Source organism: Buteo buteo, chromosome 5, assembly GCF_964188355.1.
Source record: "Buteo buteo chromosome 5, bButBut1.hap1.1, whole genome shotgun sequence".
Lineage (NCBI taxonomy): Eukaryota > Metazoa > Chordata > Aves > Accipitriformes > Accipitridae > Buteo > Buteo buteo.
This window is the reverse complement of record NC_134175.1, coordinates 463,247-481,876: the sequence shown is the minus strand read 5'-3', so window position 1 is coordinate 481,876 and position 18,630 is coordinate 463,247. Positions and strand designations below refer to the sequence as shown.

The 18,630-nt window shown below is 45.5% G+C and overlaps 1 protein-coding gene across 4 annotated transcripts in view; it reads left to right on the top strand.

Annotated features, from left to right (window-relative positions):
* Positions 1 to 18,630, top strand: part of CAMTA1 (calmodulin binding transcription activator 1) — a 322,140-nt gene that overhangs the window by 285,607 nt on the left and 17,903 nt on the right. For all 4 annotated transcript variants that reach the window (XM_075027074.1, XM_075027071.1, XM_075027073.1 and 1 more), the window contains 8 exons: positions 9,572 to 9,711; positions 9,988 to 10,184; positions 10,528 to 10,606; positions 11,451 to 11,766; positions 12,155 to 12,678; positions 13,850 to 14,037; positions 14,456 to 14,702; positions 15,162 to 15,233. In XM_075027074.1, the coding sequence (XP_074883175.1) occupies positions 9,572 to 9,711; positions 9,988 to 10,184; positions 10,528 to 10,606; positions 11,451 to 11,766; positions 12,155 to 12,678; positions 13,850 to 14,037; positions 14,456 to 14,702; positions 15,162 to 15,233 (1,763 nt within the window). The remainder of the gene's footprint in view (positions 1 to 9,571; positions 9,712 to 9,987; positions 10,185 to 10,527; positions 10,607 to 11,450; positions 11,767 to 12,154; positions 12,679 to 13,849; positions 14,038 to 14,455; positions 14,703 to 15,161; positions 15,234 to 18,630) is intronic.

The following is an 18,630-nucleotide window of genomic DNA, read 5'->3' as shown; positions in this document are numbered from 1 at the left end:
CTGGTGATTTCTGGGTGACTGTTTTGTTTCTTGAGTGTGCAATTTTTATGAGAGGAGACTTGGGTCAGAATTTTTACCATACTTACAGTACCATAGCACAGATACTGCATAGTGCCCCGGGAGGTGCTTTTTTTTCCTGTTTATAGCTCCATTAGCATGTAACCCTTGGAGGAGGGAGTCTCCATGAGCAGTGGGTAGCACTGTGCAGGTGAGCAGCAGGCAGCGCGTCTCCTAGGCTGGCGTTCTTTGCATACCTCTAAAAGCACAACGTCTTTTATAGTGTTGGCACCCAAGGGAAAGTACAGCCAATTTCTGACCTGAGATGCAGAGAGTGACCTTAGGCAGGCAACTGTTTTTATACAAATTACTAAATAGCGCAAGAAGTGACATCTTTAGCAGTCTGCCCTACCTATAAAATACAACAAGTCCACATGGCATCTCTAAAACCTTCCCTGGTTTGCTGCAGTAGCTGTTCCTGGATAGCGTGAAAACCTTGCCATGCCTAAGCTCTGGGGAAGAGAAACCTGGAAAGGAAAAAAAAAAAAAAAAAGGCAGCAAGTGCTTTATCGCTGTGGGTATAGAGACTGCCACATGGGGAAAAAGTCAGCCTGAGCCACCCCCCTTCTCCTCTTCTCTAGTAATGGCATGATAAAGAAAAGTAGGGGCAAGTACCATCTTTTGAGGGAGCACTGGCTGCTGGGGACGATAGAGAGGGACGGGGTAGTCCCAGATGGCGTGGGAGCAATAGCTGAAGTTGTACAGTGTTGGAAGAGCTATGGGGAAAGTGTTGCCAGTGAGAAGTCTTGCCCTGGTAGATGGATAAATGGTTTAAAATCAATGACAATGCCTGCATGTGCAGTTCTGGATTACTTCGTTATTCCTGCCCATGCCCAGTAGTGTTTATTTCTTCTGTGAAAGAACAGACTTCTTCAGCTGTCGCTTAGGTTCAGAGTGTAAATACAGTGTTTTCCTCATCTTGTGCCTCAGTAGTTGTGACATTTCTCACTAATCAAAAGGCCTGGAACTGACCTGCCTCACTAGCACAGATACGCATTTGTCTTAGAATATTAAGTAAAAATTTTAAGTGCTTTCATTTGCTGGTAGAGACCATGACCTGTAATAGCTCACTGCTAAACAGAGCTTTTTGTAAGGCGCATCGAAGATGCTACTGCAATTTCATTTCAGAAATACATGTTCCTGCAATGATGACACCTCAGAAATAAGTACTAAACCGGATCAAATTGATACTGCGACATGGAAGGTGTTCATAACTTTTGCTGTATAGAAGAATTGAGTAAGATTTTACGGGCAAGTGACAGATGATTTGTGAAATAGGAACAGAGCAGTGGCACTCGGAGAAGTGATGTGTCCTTAGACTGCTTCCATCCCCACCCACAGCTTGCACTGGATGAGAGAATATGGCGTGTCTGACTTGCTCTGCGAAACAGACAAATGTCTTTGCGCTGCATGTTGGGTTTTTTTACAGCGCTCAGCTATCGCACTTGTTAAATTCAGCCTGCGTGTGTTCACACAGTGAAGGTTGTAACACAGAAACTGCAGCTAAAGAAACTGCATGTGCTGAGAAGCCGGTGCCTTCGGAGTGGCTTCTTACCTCCTGAGTATTTAAGCATAGTACTTGGGAACACGTGCAGATGCAGATCTCACACAGCACCGTTAGTTCAGTGGTTAGAAGTCTGCGGGGAAATAATTACATCCTGGACAGATACTGCCCTGGTGGAATGTGCAGGAGATCATGCGCCCTCATCCTTTAGCCCTTCCAGTCAAACACTGTCTGTCATTTAGGTTGTGCAGTGTGGTGAAAAAAAAACGGATCTCCAGGTGAGAGTGTAAAAAAAAAAAAAAAAAAAAAAAAAAAAAAAAAAAAAGGCAGGCAGTATAGACACTGCTCACTGCTAAGAACTGCTGATTTATTTTTCATCACTGCAAAGCAGTGCTTCCTCTAACAGTTCTGGCTGCACTGCCATGTTGTGAGTAGTACAGACAGTTTCTTGCTGGTTGAAGCTTGCTTGCTGGTTGAAGCTTGCTTGGCAGAAGGACGAAAGAGGAGATGCTTTTGGATCTGTACTTGTCCAGTAAAGCAGTGTGCAGAGATGAGAAAAGCAGCTCTCCATGCTAATTGCTTAAACTTGGCTTGTCAAGCAAAGGAGGTCTTGCCACTCGCTGCTGTATGTTGGTATCCTCTTAGCTCCATACCTGGACCATAGTGGTGTTTCGGGTAGCACACAAAGAAAGTGCAAGACTTGAGACTCGATGTCCGCTAACGTGTGGCTTTACTACGTTTTGTAATAAAGCGTGAGCAGGAGCCAATGACTTGAGCCAGTGCCCACCCATTGAAACACCGCTTGCATAGCTCAAAAAGAGAAATAAAAAATACAGTGTCTTTGAAAGAGATCTTTGGGTTAGAAGATGGGGAGGGCCGTGCAGAGGAGTGGGCTATCGCAGGGGGGCAGGTGAAGTGTTGCACTTGAGACTAAGCTCTGCAGCGCAGGCGTTTCCCCCAGGTGCGGTCCTTGGTTTTCTACACCATTTAGGATGGGGACTCCACCCTTACTGTTACTAAAGTCTCGAGTGTCTTGTCTCCTGCTGGTACGATGACATGGCTGAATGAGGGTAGGGTGTCTTTTGGTAGTTCTGCAGGAACTGTCCCACTCGGTGCGTAATCGCAAATCTTTCTGGTAGCAGCCCTGCTGCCTCCTCGCATGGAAAACACTTGTACAAAGTTTGCAAGTGCTGTGTTTTAGTTTCCCTTTTAATACAGGGTACATGCAGTCAGGAGGGGTCACAAGCTGTTAGCAGGCTTCACAAGGCAGGTGCTTCTGCAGTCTCAGGTGAAAACTTGTCTACTGGGCGTAAGTGTGCAACTGTACACGCTGTAGCTCTGTAAACTGCTAACTGATGTAATTAACTATGCATCCTTAAAAGACTCGTACCAGAACAGTTTTGCATCTTTAGGTATGTTTTGTCCATAACTTGCTATTGTTACTGTAATCAGTAGTAGGCTCCCTCTGAGTACCAATTAAAAAGAAGCTCGTTCTGCACTCAAATGATGGTTCATGTTTTAGGGAAATGAGTATGAGAGGCAAACCAATTTCTTAGTAGGGCCCAAAATCTGACCAAGCAGCTCTTTCCAGTCTCTCCCTGCTGGGACAGTCAGGCTCCCCTCAGGCTGCCAGTGCTGTGAAGCAGCCCAGCCATGACATGACACTGGAGCAACTGGTTTTCTTAGGAGGACCAGACCCTGCAAAAAAATACCACCATGAGTAGTTTTGCTGCGTTTCCTAAGCTTGGTTTTGAATCCATGGGATAGCTTCTCACTCCCCTATGAAGGGCTGAGGACAACAGAAGTGAAAATGGCTTTGTGTGTGATGGAACAGATCCCTAAATTAACGCGTGACCCAGGGGCACGCTTGGGGCTTGCAGAGTTTCACAGAAGGTGCAGGGCAAGAGGGGTGAAGCATGAGCAAGTGGACACGTGTCGCTCCATCAGATCCTGAAAGCTTCAGGACTCCCATCAGGTGAAGGCAGCTGCTGGTGGAAAAGCTCTGTGAGAGCAGGTTGTCCTGCCTTGCTGGGACTCGGTCTGTTCACAAAAAAGGCCCTTAGGGCCTAAAGTCACCACCTCTTCCTGTTATGCTAAGGAATAATGGTGAAGAGTAATTTTGATGTTACGTTTTTATTGTTGAAGAATAATAATTTCCAGAAAAGATACAGTATTCGAAATGTTTTCTGTGAGAGGTGTCTTGGAGATGCACAAATGCGGTCGTTTTCATTACCTTCAGTGGAGGCAGCCTTGAAGAACAGCTTCAGAAACCTTCTCTGTGGTTTCTTAAAGAATATTGTAACATTTTCCTCAGATTTATATGTGTCGTGGTTTAACCCCAGCCAGCAGCCGAGCCCCATGCAGCCACTTACCTCCCTCACAGTGGGATGGGGGAGAGAAATCAGAAGGGTAACAGTGACAAAACTCATGGGTTGAGATAAAGGCAGTTTAATAGGTAAAGCAAAAGCCACGCATGCAAGCAAAGCAAAACAAGGAATTCATTCACCACTCCCCATGGACAGGCAGGTGTTCAGCCATCTCCAGGAAAGCAGGGCTCCAGCACACATAGAGGTTGCTCGGGAAGGCGAACGCCATCACTCTGAATGTCCCCCCTTCCTCCTTCTTCCCCCAGCTTTAGGTAGTGAGCATGATGTCCTATGGTCTGGGATATCCCTTGGGTCAGTTGGGGTCAGCTGTCCCAGCTGTGTCCCCTCCCAACTTCTTGTGCCCCCCCAGCCTCCTCGCTGGTGGGGTGAGAAGCAGAACAGCCCTTGACTCTGTGTAAGCACTGCTCAGCAATAACACATCCCTGTGTTAACAAGGCTGTTTTCAGCACAAATCCAAAACATAGCCTCATACCAGCTACTATGAAGAAAATTAACTCTATCCCAGCCAAAACCAGCACAATACGTAATGGAGAAACTCAAGAAATGGAAACATTTGCAAGCCTTAATTTTTTGGCTCACAAAAAAAATCTGACATTTTATCATCAAAAGCAGAGTCCTGGGGTAGAACCTTAAATATGTGTATACGTTTGTATCCACGTGCATCTTTGCGGCCTTTGGAAAGAGGGTGCTCCCAGTGCAAGGCGTCTCCTTGTGCTGGGCTGGAGCTGTTCAGATTTCCTGTATAATGCAGCAGTAGAAAAGCTTATTTTGACAACAGTTTGTATGCTGTTGAGCTCTTGTCTTCAGTGCACTGTGAGATAGATACTTGTCGTGAGATCTTCTGTTGAATATGAGACAGGAATGTGGAAACTGTGTTCCTGTAACTTCATTGCCTGCTAAGCAAGTGGCTCTACACAAACCCCTAAGTGAGCAAGACAGAAAAGAGTGTGACTAGCAAAAGAAGAAATAATGAGGGATAAAGGGTCTTGAACTTCTCTTAGAGCGATACCTGTAACATTCAGCCCTATGGCTTTTATAGCCCATCCCTTAATTATTGCAAGGTAAGTCACATAATACCAGACAGCTTGTCTTTTTTTTGTTTGCACTTCATTTTCATCCTGTTTGTGGCATTCGGGCTTTGCTGACAGTGCTTTTTTGGCAATTAGGGTTCTCGCAGGAAAGCGTGTTGAGAGTCAGCAGAACTGGGTCAGGTTTGGTCATGTTTTCTTTACCAGAAAGCATGGTTTTCTTTTGCAATGGAGCACAGTGCTTAAAAAAAAATGTGTTGTGGCATCATCTGATACGTTTATGGTTGAGCTGGAGAATCTTGTTTCAGACCTCAGTTATGTTCAGTACATAACACGCACACACACGCACACAAAAGCAACCCTTTGATTCCCAAAATGTCAGAGGTTTTCTTTCTGTCTAGTTCCTCTAACTTTTACACAGCTGTAGCAGTCATCCTTCTATATAGGCTGCTAACACAGATACAGATGCATCGGTTTTAAAGACAAACTGGGTGTATTGCATATGACTCATGGTATGTGAAGCTGACTTTGGTTTTGACCCTGTTGAACCCAGGACTATATAAAGGAAGGATATTTTCATGTCAGTTTCTGTGGTTACAAGTTGTACTTTTATTTTCAACATGATGCTGTTGTCCTTAGAGATGAAGCTGGCCAAGTCTTGTTTCTGAGAATACAGAAGTGATAATGTTTTGATACAAACTGGCAAACTTGGGACTTACAGAATATTGATTCCTAGGAGGTCACTTAAAGATTTACCCTTTAATTAGGCCCCTGCAAAATCTAAGTTTTCAAGGTACGAGATCATCTTTATTCTTTGTAACTTAATTTTAACGGGGTAGGACCAGTGCAGGCTGGTAAAATAGTTTAGAAGTTCACCTGCCTGTGGACAGTTATACTGAGAGATGCTGCAAAAGTGCAGCAAGAGGAGAGTGTGTAGGAATCGGTATTTGTATGTGGTTTACTTTGGGGAGCCTAACTGAAAGCAAGCAGGTTCCCTGGCCCTGCCCCAAGCAAGGAAGGAAGGAAGGAAATGGGCTGTTTAGGGGGTTGAATGACCCAGGGATCTTCCACACAAACAGTGACGTGTGTTGTTGCTGGTGCTGCCTGGGCAAGGCGTCTGTTGGCTTCTTAATGGTGTGTGAACTGTGCTGACTGCGGTCCAAATGCCATTAATCCAGCGTGCGTCCAGGCCTCCATGTGGAAGAAGAGGAGCCTTTCGTCTCATTGCTGAGTCCAGAGGGAACCTTGGGGGAAGGTGTCCTTCCCTTTGGCTGTTCCTCTGTGCTCAGGTGTCCTTGTCTTGTTTTGTTAAGGAGGTACCAACTCTTGCAGCAGAGCTAGTTGCTGCCTTCCCTTTCCTGTTCTTGCTCACTCTCCCCTACCTTTTTTTTTTTTTTTTTTTTTTGGTAGACTAGTACAGTGTACACGCTTCAAGTGACCAGTTGCTTTTGAAGGGGACACCTTGGCGTACTTGATACCACGGAATTTATTATGGAAACACTACACATAAATAATTTTGAAATTGCCATCAGTTGTGGCTTTGTTCAGGCTGCTTAGGTAGCAAGTTTAATCACCTGGAAAATGGGCGGCATAGAGATACTTTCCATGCACTACTGCCCCACTTACCTTATTTGCTGCCTGGAGTTTTCTAATCCAAGGGTGCACTCTGCTGCTGGGTAAGTGCCGGCAGTCTCTGCTAGGTGTGGAAGGGCCTCCCTTTGCTCTGCGCTGGCACTCCAGAATGTTTGTTTCCACTTCCCATTTTACTAATAGTGGCATATTTCTTGCCTGCCTGTAGACTGAGCAGCGATTTATGACCATCTATGAAAAATACCGTTGTCTTGGTAAGATGCTGAAGGTTACAGGTTTAAGACTCTGATGAGTTTATAATGTCTGTCCTTCAGACTCCTGTTGAGTCAAACAGATGCCCTCTGCTACCCAAAACCAGGTTGTCCTGCCCTAAATATTTCCCGGTAGCACTGTCTGGGTGTCTGAATAGGAGTACGTGGGAGCACTAGATGCTGTTTCAAATTCTGTTTCATAGAAAAGTTCTCTACTTTTCTTTGGTTTAGTGTCCCCATCTGGGGACACTGGTGGTGACAGATGTCCCTTTAGAAACTTCAGTCCTCTGACGAGAAGTACCAGGAAGTGTTCAGTGTCATTAGCTCGGTATCAAGAAAGGTGGAGGCTTCACTCATTAAAGATCACAGAGCCTAGGGAGAAGAGCCTGGAAAATAGACACAAATGTGGGCCCCTCCATTTCTGTTCCACAATGGTTTCAGCTTGGAGAAAAAAAAAAAGGAGGGAGGGGGGAATAGTAATCTGCACAGTGTACTTCTTCATCTCACTGGAATAATTTTCTCCTGCTGTTTCTGGCTGTACAGAATAATTACTCTCTTTTGACGCTAAATGGGCAGGAGCAAATGCCCAGTATCTTGCAGCCCTGGGCTTGTTGTTCTATAACACCAGTTCAAGCCAAATTTCTTCTTTTAAAAAGATGCTACTTTTACCTATATATGGTTGAAGGCTCAGATGCAATACCTGGCATGTGTTGCTACTCTTAGCTCTAATAAAATGCGAGTGCTGGCCGCCCAACTGGAGAGAGTGGCCTTAAATGTGCAGAATGGAGCTGTTAACCTGCGTGGCGAACGCAGCCGCTTTTCCTGGTGCCTGAGTTGTAGTAGCTCTGTTTGGCACAGGCCTGCGGCGAGAGGGGATGGCTCAGCGGTGCCAGGTCTCTGTCAGTCTCTGCAGTGTACGTGCTCCGCCTGGCAATGGGGAAGGAGGAGACAGCGACATGGACTGCACTGCAGCACACTGCAGCACTCCCGCAACAAAGACGGGCTGGGAAAAGACGACTTGTGTTGCTGCTGTGTGCTGACCAGTTTGGAGACAGGGCCCTGAGACTGCATCTGTTACGAATCTTTCCTCATGTAACTGTCAGTCACTTTCCCAGAGGCTTTGCAATTAGCAGGTCAACTGAATTATTAATAAGGCACTAATAATAAGTAATAGCGTTTTGGACTAGGCGAGAAAAGACCATAGTGAGCTCATCTCTGAAAGGAGGTTAGAGAGGGTGTGCTGGCCGCACTCCTTTGTCCGTGGCTCTTGAGCAACCAGGGTGGGATGCCGCATTACAACCCCTTGGTGCTGACCAGAAGGGAGCAGAGCTCTTGTTTACTGTCAAACCACAGCAGCCTCTTAGGCAGAAGGGGATGTCATTAGCCAGCGGACCTGAGCTGTCTCTTATTAATGGTCTGCAATATAGTCTTCAGGGCAGTACAGCAGAGAGATCTGTATCTCTCTAATACCCTCTATTGAGAGTTGCCCCTTGCAGAGTGTAGTATTACAAGTACTCCCACAGCCTTCCAGGGAGGACTCTGCATGTAACTGGGTCACTCGGAGAAGACTTTCTCTTTTAAAACTTGATCACAGCTTGTTCATTTTGATGCACAGATTCCTGTTACTGTCAGTGGGCTTTGTTCTGGGGTTATCGGTGCTCTGCACCACCGCATCATCTCCACGGATGCATGAAACCACACAGGATGAGGGTTGTCTTTTCCCCACAGTTTATTATATACACTGTTAGCATGATAGCAAGATTCATTAAATGTTCCCTATGCACAAAATTATCCTGCCCAGCTCCACACGAGCTGCATGAAGATTCTCCCTTACGGGTCACAAGACAGAAGGAGCCCTCTGTGTTTGCAGCCGCTCGAGCTGCACTGACTGACCCTAAACACAAAAAGATTGCTTGAGTTGATCTTTACAGCATCAGGTTTAGCAATGTCCTATTAACCTATCTAAATCTCCCTGCTCCACTATTCAAGCATTAGTAGCTGTATCATAGCGCTAGGTTACAATGCAAGGAGGACAGAGTAACTAATAACAGCCTTTAGACTTCTGCAGGGACCAGAGGGCTCAAGAGTTGTAAAGCTTTTCAGAATGATGTTACTGGATTATCAGTGCCCCTACTCTGTGATTTCTGGCAGTTCTGTTTCTGGCACTGGGCTGAACCTGTTTTCCAAGAAAGGGAGCCTGTCAAGGAAGGAGCAAGTGCCTTTTTAAAGGCTCCTTTTTCTAAGCACAGAAGGAAGCAGAGGACTGTTTTTCCTCCAGGTACCGTTACTGCATGATTTCAGGAGGCAAGCCAAGCTGAATTCAGGACTTTTGTATAGTAGGGGGATTGACTCCAAAATGGAGAGTATTTTGACAAGATATGGTCCTACTGAAATGCTGTCTGAATGGTTATATTTGCTTAGGGTTACTTGTGTTTTCAAAGAAGTTACATTACCTCAGTCCTTTATTGTGTGGATACTGCTAGAATCACAAGGGAAGGGATCCATCTTCTGCCTGTGTTTTTCATTTTTCTGTCTGTGTTCTTTAAGGAAGTTCTCTGGAATTGCAGTCAAAGGGCTGCTGCAGGAACTTGAAGGGCTAGGATGCTGCAGGGCAAGTGTCCCTGTGCATTGCAAAGCAGAGCAAATCTCCTGTGTGACTTCCAGGATAGCTCTTTGTGGCTTCCTGCAGTAGGCTACCAAAACCTGAGCTTTCTTTCCATGGAAATATCCTTATTCTGGCTTTCTCCAACCTAGATAACCAGTTCAGGATGTCAATATTGGAGCGACTTGAGCAGATGGAGAGGAGAATGGCTGAAATGACAGGCTCCCAGCAGCACAAACAAGGAGTAGGAGGCGGGAGCAATGGGAGTGGGAATGGAGGAACGCAGGTGCAGGTATGAACCCCGATGTGTCCAGACAGGGCAGCATTATGCTTTCTTACCAGACTTTGGGTTTGTTTGGGGCTTTTGGGGGGTGGGGGTGGGGAGTGGAGTGGAAAGGATTATAGTTTTCCCCTAAACAACATGTCTGATTTGTGGGTGTCTTTAACAGCAGTTGGCTTTCACTCTCACTTGCCACTGTCTCAGTGCTTCTAGAAGTGGAAGGCTGCCTGCTCAGGGCAGGTTGCAGCTCCCCTCAGTGGTTAAACTGGGATGTGTGTGGTGTTTCAGTGCGTTTCTGGGACTGGGACACTGGGCAGCTGCTTTGAGAGCCGCGTGGTGGTGGTGTGCGAGAAGATGATGAGTCGTGCTTGCTGGGCAAAGTCCAAACACTTGATCCATTCAAAGACTTTCCGAGGAATGACACTGCTCCACCTAGCCGCTGCCCAGGGCTATGCTACGCTGATCCAGACCCTCATCAAATGGCGGTAAGACCCAGCCTGTTGGAGTCTTGGGTGTCAGTACAGGCATAGCAGACGCATGTGTAAGCTCTGCTTGCTCCAGATTTCTGGTTGTCCCTTAGAAACAGCCAAGTCCCTGAACTTGTCCCCTGATCTAACGGGACCTGTCTCTTGAGAGAGCAAGTCCAGTCGCTGGATGTATCATGTTCTTAAAGTCTCTGGTGGGGGCACCATCTGTAGTAAATATGTGTGTCATGGGCATGTGCGTGGCCACTTCTTTGTGGTGGGGTTCACTGGGTAAAGCTGTGCATTTAGGCAATGATCCTAACCTGGCTACAGAGCATCATTTGTTCTATTGTTTCCTCTGCAGCACCAAACATGCAGACAGCATCGATCTGGAGCTAGAAGTTGACCCTTTGAATGTGGATCATTTCTCCTGCACTCCGCTGGTAAGAGCAGAGACTGAAACTTATGAGAGAGTTTGAGGACCCTCTAGAGTTCTTCCTCATGTGTTACTTCCCTAATGTGTTTCACACTCTGAAGAGTTTCTTGTGTGTCCTTGCTATGTAAATGGTAAGAGACAGCACTATCGACTTTCTGGCATTTTGTTGAGAGAGACCACACAGAAAAAAACTTGTCCTTGAGTAACATGAGGAAAGGGGACAGACAGGTGGTTCTGGTTTGTGTTTTACCTAAAATCTAGTCTCCACTATTGTGCTTGGGAAGGGACTTAACACGCCTTCTCTTTCACTGGTTGACTGTAGAGATTGTGAAGTCATTGCAATATCTTGGTCATTGGAATCATGAAATCGTGAGTAAGAACTTAGACAAGCAAAAAACCAAAGTGGGTGGAACCAGAAGTGCCAGTTTACAACAGCAGAGTGTTGATTTTATTGTTCCCAACCTTTGGTCCTGTCTGTGTGTTTCTGATCTAAGAGATTCCTTTGCATATGAAGCTGTTCCGTCTCTGCAGTGATGCCAGTGTCAACAAAAAAAAAAAAGGGCCAAACCCAAAAAACGTTTATTGTTAAATAAGAAAGCATCAGACTGTCAGCTTCATTTGGGAGGTGGAGGTTTCTCTGTCACAGGAGAGGACAGCATGCATATAATCCTCTGTAATGGCCTTTGTCAGGATAGGACATTTATAAAAGCCAGTTGTTGGGGTAGAAGCATGTTGTGGTTTTGCTTATCAGAGTCATTTCTCCCTGAGCTGAGGACCAGACTCCACTGCGTTAGCAAGAAAGGAAGAAGAAGGCAGGTCACCCAATGGGTCAATTGTCTTTTCTTTTTCAGATGTGGGCATGCGCCCTGGGCCACATGGATGCAGCCGTTGTGCTGTACAAGTGGGACCGCCGAGCCATCTCTATTCCTGACTCCCTTGGGAGATTGCCACTGGCCATCGCCCGGTCTCGGGGCCACGTGAAGTTGGCGGAGTGCTTGGAGCAGCTACAGCGAGATGAGCAAACTCAGCTTGGGCAAAACCCCAGGATTCAGTGCCCCTCGAGCACAGACTCCAACACAGAGAACTGGGTGTCCCAGTGGCACAGTGAGCTTATTGCCCCTCAGGAGCCTCAGAAGGGAGTCACTGTGATTTCCAGTACAAACACAGGTAAAACAACCTCGAGGGCATGCACTGCTTTGCTGACATTTGACGTGTGAAAACCTGGGGCCAAGGACCTCACCTGGGCAGCAGATCCCACCTGTAGCCCTGCTGTCCATACTTCATTCTTCTTGTGAGGCCTCTGTCATGTGCTCCATGCACTTGCATAAGTATTGGGAAGAGGATTGAATGCCTGCTTTAGAAAGGCATGTATATCTTAAGAGTGGTGGAGGTAGTATCCTCCCTGGGTGATAGTTACTCCCTTTGCACATACTGTCGGGTGTCCTAGAGCATGGCACAAACTTCTGCCTGCAGCTGCGTGGCAGAAGCTGTCATAGTTCCTACAGCGATCGTGGGTTACACGTTTCGTTTTGACCACTGATCTGTTTGTTTCCAGAACTGAGACGACCAAGATCAGAACCTTCCAGTTACTACAGTAGTGAGACTCAGAAAGATTACCCTGCACCCAAAAAACATAAGCTGAGCCCTGAATATTTTCAAGCCCGGCAAGAGAAACTGCTTTCCACTGCACTCAGCCTGGAACAGCCGAGCATCAGGAAGCAGAACTCCAACTCCAAGCAATCCGCCACTGAGACAATCAGCCCCAGTGAAGGGATAAGGGACTATGGCCGGGAGCTCTCCCAGCACATCCCAGAAGTTACTGGGTACCGGGGTTCTGGCAGCCAAGCAGGCATCAAATGGAACCCAAAAGACATTTATATTGGTGTGTCTGCAGTGCAGGTGGCAGGGAGCCAGAAGGGGGCTGCGCTGGGGAAGGACACTGTAGCCCATCGGCTACGCCAGCGAGAGCAGATGAACGTGCTGATGATGGCTGACAGGGAGATGGTGGATGCAGAGCTCTTGTCCTACAGGGACAATGCAGGGGATGAGGACTGCTTACACCACATGGATGACTTGCAGGTAAACATACCCATAGCACCAAGATCAGCAGTCTCAGAGCACATGGTGGCTGCACACAGGAGCCTAACTGTGAGAAACTTCTGTGGAGGCCTTCAGAGACTCTGAATTGGGTGAAAGGAGGTGGTCATATGCTCAATGTATACTTTCTTCCAGTTTCAAAGGGTATCTTTTCAACCCGGATGCAAAGGCTAATGGTTAGCATTTAGGGTCGTGCGCTGGCATACACTTCTGTACAGAATGCACAAAATGGCGTTTTGCACGGAAAAAGGAAAAAGCAGAGCCTCCTGGTCACATCAGTAAATGAGACTAAGGTGACCCCATAGTTCTTTGGGGTCCGAAGACAAGGTGGTCCGAGAGTGGCAGTGCTGTGGTTGCAGGCCAAGCCACTGCACTTTAAAGGGCAAGGAGGTAAGGGTGGAGAAGGGGAGAGAGAGTGGGTTTGGGGAAGAAAAAATCCCACCAGGTATGGAATAGAGGAGATAAAAACACAAGAGTAGCAGGACAGACAAATGAGAAGTAGTCACTGGGAGAAAGATACTGCGCTTGGTCTTCTGAGCGAAGAGTAATGGGAACACAACCTACATGCACTGCCTTGGCATCTCTAAATATTCTAATCTTGCTGGCATAACACGGATGAAGCAGATGTTTGCAAAACAAGAACTGTTTTCTGTTCTTTGTATTAAAAATTCCTGTGAACCTTGGCAGGCAGGGGGGATATGGGTCAGAAGGATTCCTGACAAAGCTGTGGTCCCAAGGGTTTTAACTTCTCTTGATATGCCTTTATTGTCTTGTCGTGCTCTACTGCACACCTCAATGGAAGAGTGGCAAGATCACCTTTCCTTTGGAAACAAGATAGTAGTGACAGCTGTCAGTAGCGGACAGCAAAGGTCAGATGACATAAACCTTTCACCAGATCTCTTAGGCTCCCCGTACACTCAATGAAAAAGAGGTCTGGGGAATATGAAACCCTACAGTGCTTTGTCAGAAGAGACAGAAAAGCAAATGAGCTTTGGCTAATTACTTTCTCTCCAATGCCGAGACAAACGGTAGACTCCAGCTACCACAAGTTCGGGGAAAATGGGGCAGTCTGTCTAAAGCTGGGCTGTAGCATGCAAGCACAAGGCTCCTGCTACCAGGCAGCAAAAGTTTGCTCTCCTCTCCCCCTTCCCAGGTGAACATGATGACACTTGCAGAGCACATTATCGAAGCTACGCCTGACAGGATCAAGCGGGAGAATTTTGTGCCAATGGAGTCACCACTGGTGGAGAGAACGGACAGTGCTGCCATGAGCACCACAATGAGCTGGCTGGCCAGTTACCTTGCTGATGTCGATCATCTGCCGAGTGCTGCACAGATAAGGTCAGTAAGAGCTGTGAAGTTGCTCTGGGTTTTTGAGTGGTCTGTATGCTGGGCAGCATGCACTGATTCTTTAGCCTGCAGGTGCTCTTTCTCAGTGGGACTCAATGCTGGTGTTCCAAGCCCAGCCACACTCTTGTGATCAAACGTATCGTTGCCAGCACAGCTACAAATTCATGGAAGAATGGGAGTGCATGCAGCAGGAGGGGGAAATGGCCACAAGGTCTGACTTGTGACTTCTCTTCCAGTGCCAAGTCTGTGCAAGGCAGTACAGGCAGGCTCAGGAATGTGGGATGTTGCTTGGAGAGAGGGAAGGGAGCATGAGCTTCTGCCTTGAACTCGGAAATGTTGTAGTCCTTATCTGTGATGCCAGCCCAGGTGCTCTGTGAGCCAATAATTGCTACTGTGATTGGTATTTCAGAAGTCTGTATAGTGAACCCCTGACCCCTTCTTCGAACACCAGCTTGAGCCCTGCAGGCTCACCAATCAGTGAAATAGCTTTTGAGAAACCCAGCCTTCCCTCGGCAGCAGATTGGTCTGAATTTCTGAGTGCATCCACCAGCGAGAAGGTAGAAAATGAGTTTGCACAGTTAACTCTGTCTGATCATGAGCAGAGAGAACTCTATGAAGCTGCCAAACTCGTCCAGACAGTGTTCAGGAAATACAAGGTACGTGGTCAAAACATCCAATGTCTTCCTTGTTAGGTGTGAGAGAATATAATTTGTTACAAAACAAAATGTGGGTAATACCCACTCCTGGGACAAAAATACAGTTTCTGTCATAACCTTTTCAATGCTTCTAGTATTTGCTTGTTGATGTTTACCCAGCACCTACCGTACTGGAGAGAGCATGCCATGCTATAGCATGCCTTCTGTGCCGGAGCAACACTCACAAAGCATATCCTCAAAACATACCCCAGAGGTTCTGGTTAGTTGCCTGTTTGGTGTAAAGATCAATTTGGAGGGTTTGTCCCTTATGTGAATTGACAGTAGAGACATCTCCAGGCAATGCCTAGACCTGAATCGGACCAGGTGGCACTGATAGGAGAGATTTATAGAAGTAGGTGCCCTGCAAGCTGCTGTGAGCCACTTCACATCATCTTATTGCTTCTTTCCTTCTCCACATAGGGTCGTCCTCTCCGGGAACAGCAAGAGGTGGCTGCTGCTGTTATTCAGCGTTGCTACCGAAAATACAAACAGGTAATCAAGGAAGGGAAATTTTATGACACACACGTAAGTGCCATGAACACAGCCCTTTGTAATGGGAATTATCCCACTGTCGCTCTTGTATGCTTTTCAGCACGCAGTAAGGAAATACCCTGCTAAGGCAAAATTGAAAAGGGAAGAAAATTCATGTCCTGAATCTTAATTTTGGAGGGAATCCTTGAAAGCATTTTGTTTGTGATGATACCTGCATTTTTGCTATGAGATAGAGGGCAATGATGTTTTTCATATTGGCAATGATGTATTCCGTATTGGCCTTTATGCATGCTATAGCCTGGTGAGACTATTCTCTGACTAGTTGCTTGCCAAATTTCATTGTGAAATTGAAGTTGGTTTTGCCTTTGGTAAAGGCAAAGATGAAAAATAGGTTCTTTTATTTTGCACATGCTAAACTTTTAAACTATGGGAAGTCACGAAGTCACGTGTTTTAGCTTGATGCAAGTTGTTCCAGGACTGAGACTTTTCTCCAGACTCTAGCTGGAGACATGCTTTTAGGCTGAGTTCTCAACCCCAGAAAAAGAAGATACTTTTTCTTTTTCCTCTTTGGTTGGGTTGGGTTTGGGTTTGTTGTTTGGGGTTTTTTTGTAGGGGCTAGAGCCCCACATCCCTCTTCACTATACCCTGCTAGACTCAAGCTGTCTGATGCCTGGTGGCATGTTATGTAAAGAGAAAGGCAAGGTGCCTGTGCTCTTTTGCAACCTTCAAAAACATTTATTTGGGAAGCCTTTTTAGTGTTAGGTGACTGCATCGTGATTCACATTCAACCTGTCACGTGGCTGTCATTCTGGAGTGATGCTTCCTGTAATAGGGAAGCTTAGTTCCTTTCAAAAACTGCTTGACAAACTGCTTTGTCTTGGATCCTGGAATCGCTTCTTTTTGAAAGAAGATGGTTTGGGTTTATTTTTTCATTCTTTATTTGCAGAACTAACATTAACTATGTATTTTTCTGTTTCTCCCTAAGCTTACTTGGATAGCCTTGAAGGTAATACAAATACAAACACTGTTTTGGAAAAAATTCCCCATGGGTCACTAACTTTCACATTCAATATAAACCAGGAGAACCTGGCATTTAGAGAAGTGTTTTAATCGTATCCACTAATAAATATCTGTGGCTGAGAAATCACTGACAACTAATCCTTATGGGAGATATGTAGGGGCTGCTGTGCCACAGCATATCAATGTAGGAGTACAACTGAAAAAAAAAAAAGTCTCCTGCTTCTACAGGTACTCATTTAAGCAGTGATGGGCTGAGGTGTGAGGAAGGTTTTGAAGCCAGTTTCTGGAGGACAAGCTTTCCTCTGTTGCTGCTGATTAGCCGTCACTCGGTGATCTTTGCCTTGGCATTTGGGGAGCGCAGGAGAACATTTATCCCACCCAGGCAGCCAATGTCCTCTGCGTTCTGCCTGCCAAAGTATTTTGAACATTCATCTTTGAAATACCTGTGCCCTGAATGCCTAAGACCACCATCTCACGTGTGTTGCTGCTCACACTGGAGGCACAACTGGTGATGCCAGTCTTAAATTGTTCATGGCCAATAATTGTTCTCCTGTAAAGATGGATTTCCCAGCTGTGCAATGTCTTGCTCTCATCAGATGCTAGAATCCGCTGAGCTTTTCTCAGAGCTACACAGGAGGCAAGGCACGCTCTTCTGGGAGAGAATGTGTCCTTGTGGTAATTTTCCATCCACAGCTTCCTCCTGCACCATGGTTTTGTATCAAAGTACTGTTGTATCAGCGCAAGTGAGCTGAGCTTTCTGGGGCACTGTACTTAGCTGAGGCTTACCGCTTCATGGAGTTCACGGGACTTCTCTGTTGATCCTCTTCCCAGCTGAAGGAAAAAGAGGAGGAGGAGAGGGAGCAGCTAATCAGCTAAGTGGGTCTTAGAGTTGAATGCAAACTTATTGGGGTCTACCCAGTGACTGCTATTTTCTCTTTCACACGCCTTACTCCTCTATTATGTTACTGTATTGGCAGGATCAGCGCAGGCTTATGACTAAATTTGAACAGTCATAGCTTACATCACAGTTTCCTATTTGAACCCTTCTATTCAGGGGTTTGTAACTCAGCCACAGAAGTCCCATCTGGGCTACAAATTTGAAGGAAAACCATGACAAGCCCGTGAGTGGACTTATTTAAAATAGCTAATTTAAAACCACAATCTGATCCATTTAATTAAAAATGTTGAAAAGAAAAAAGAAAACAAAACAAAAAACCCAATGGAAATAAATAATGGCAAAATACAACTGCACCTAATGACTGCTTCAATTCCAAAAAGTGAAATTTGGTAAATGGTGGTCTGTGGTGATATTGGAGGGTTTTTTTGCTTTGGGGTGATGTTGGGGGGCATTGTTTGTTTGCTTTTTGGTTTTTTGGTGGTTTTTTTTTTCCCCCAAAAGACAGGAAGCTCCACTGAGATATGTTAGGACATTACCCTATACAGGGCAGTAGCTGCTGTTTCTGTGTCTTACCTGTCTGATAAAGTAAGCAGAAGTCATAGCTGATAAAATATCCAGGAACAAGAGACACATAAGTTTTGAAGTGTTAAAACTTTCCAAATAAGATCAGTAAACACTGAAAACCTCTGTCCTAGTGCTAGTTCAGAGGTATGAGTGCAACTTCTATACATTATTCTACATCTCTTTTAAAAATATGCATGAATGCATATGGTTTCTCTTAAGCGGCCATCTACTTGCGTGCTTTAAAAGGAAAAGCATGTAGAATAAAGATCTTTCTTTTTTAGAGTTTGTGCCTGCTTTATTTGGAATCATGGGACTAGAAATAATACAGTGCTAGACGGAGTTTTGGATGTGTATGACTGCTCATGCAAATTTGCAAGTTCAGTGGATGCTTGCTGCAGACTTCTAATGAGATTTAGTTTTGCCTGTGACTTAGGCTCAGTATTAGACTTGCTTAATTAACTGTTCCGGGTTTGGGGTTTTGTTTGGTTTTGGTTTTGTTGTGTTTTTTTTTTAAAGTTAGAATCACATGTTACTCCATTTGAAATGCTTGGATTTAAATGGATATATGAGCAATCAAAACTTTTGCAGTATTGTGCTATGGCATGGAAACAAGAAGTGAGCTGTTTAAAAGCTATTAGTCCTAGGAAGGTGGAATACCCTTGTGAACAGCAAATTTGGTTCTTACAAAAGTAATTTGTTTAAAAGATATTTTTAAATGAAGACACAAAAAAGTGTATTTTGGTTTTAGTTAATTTGTTAGCATTTTGGAATAGTCATTCACACTGCTTTATTCTTACAATCACTTAGTTGGGCATATTTTGCTGCTGTTGCTCTGAGTCTTTACAAACAATGGCTGCACAGAAATGAGCATCCTGTACTTCGTAATGAGATTTCTGTATGCAAGGGAAACAATTC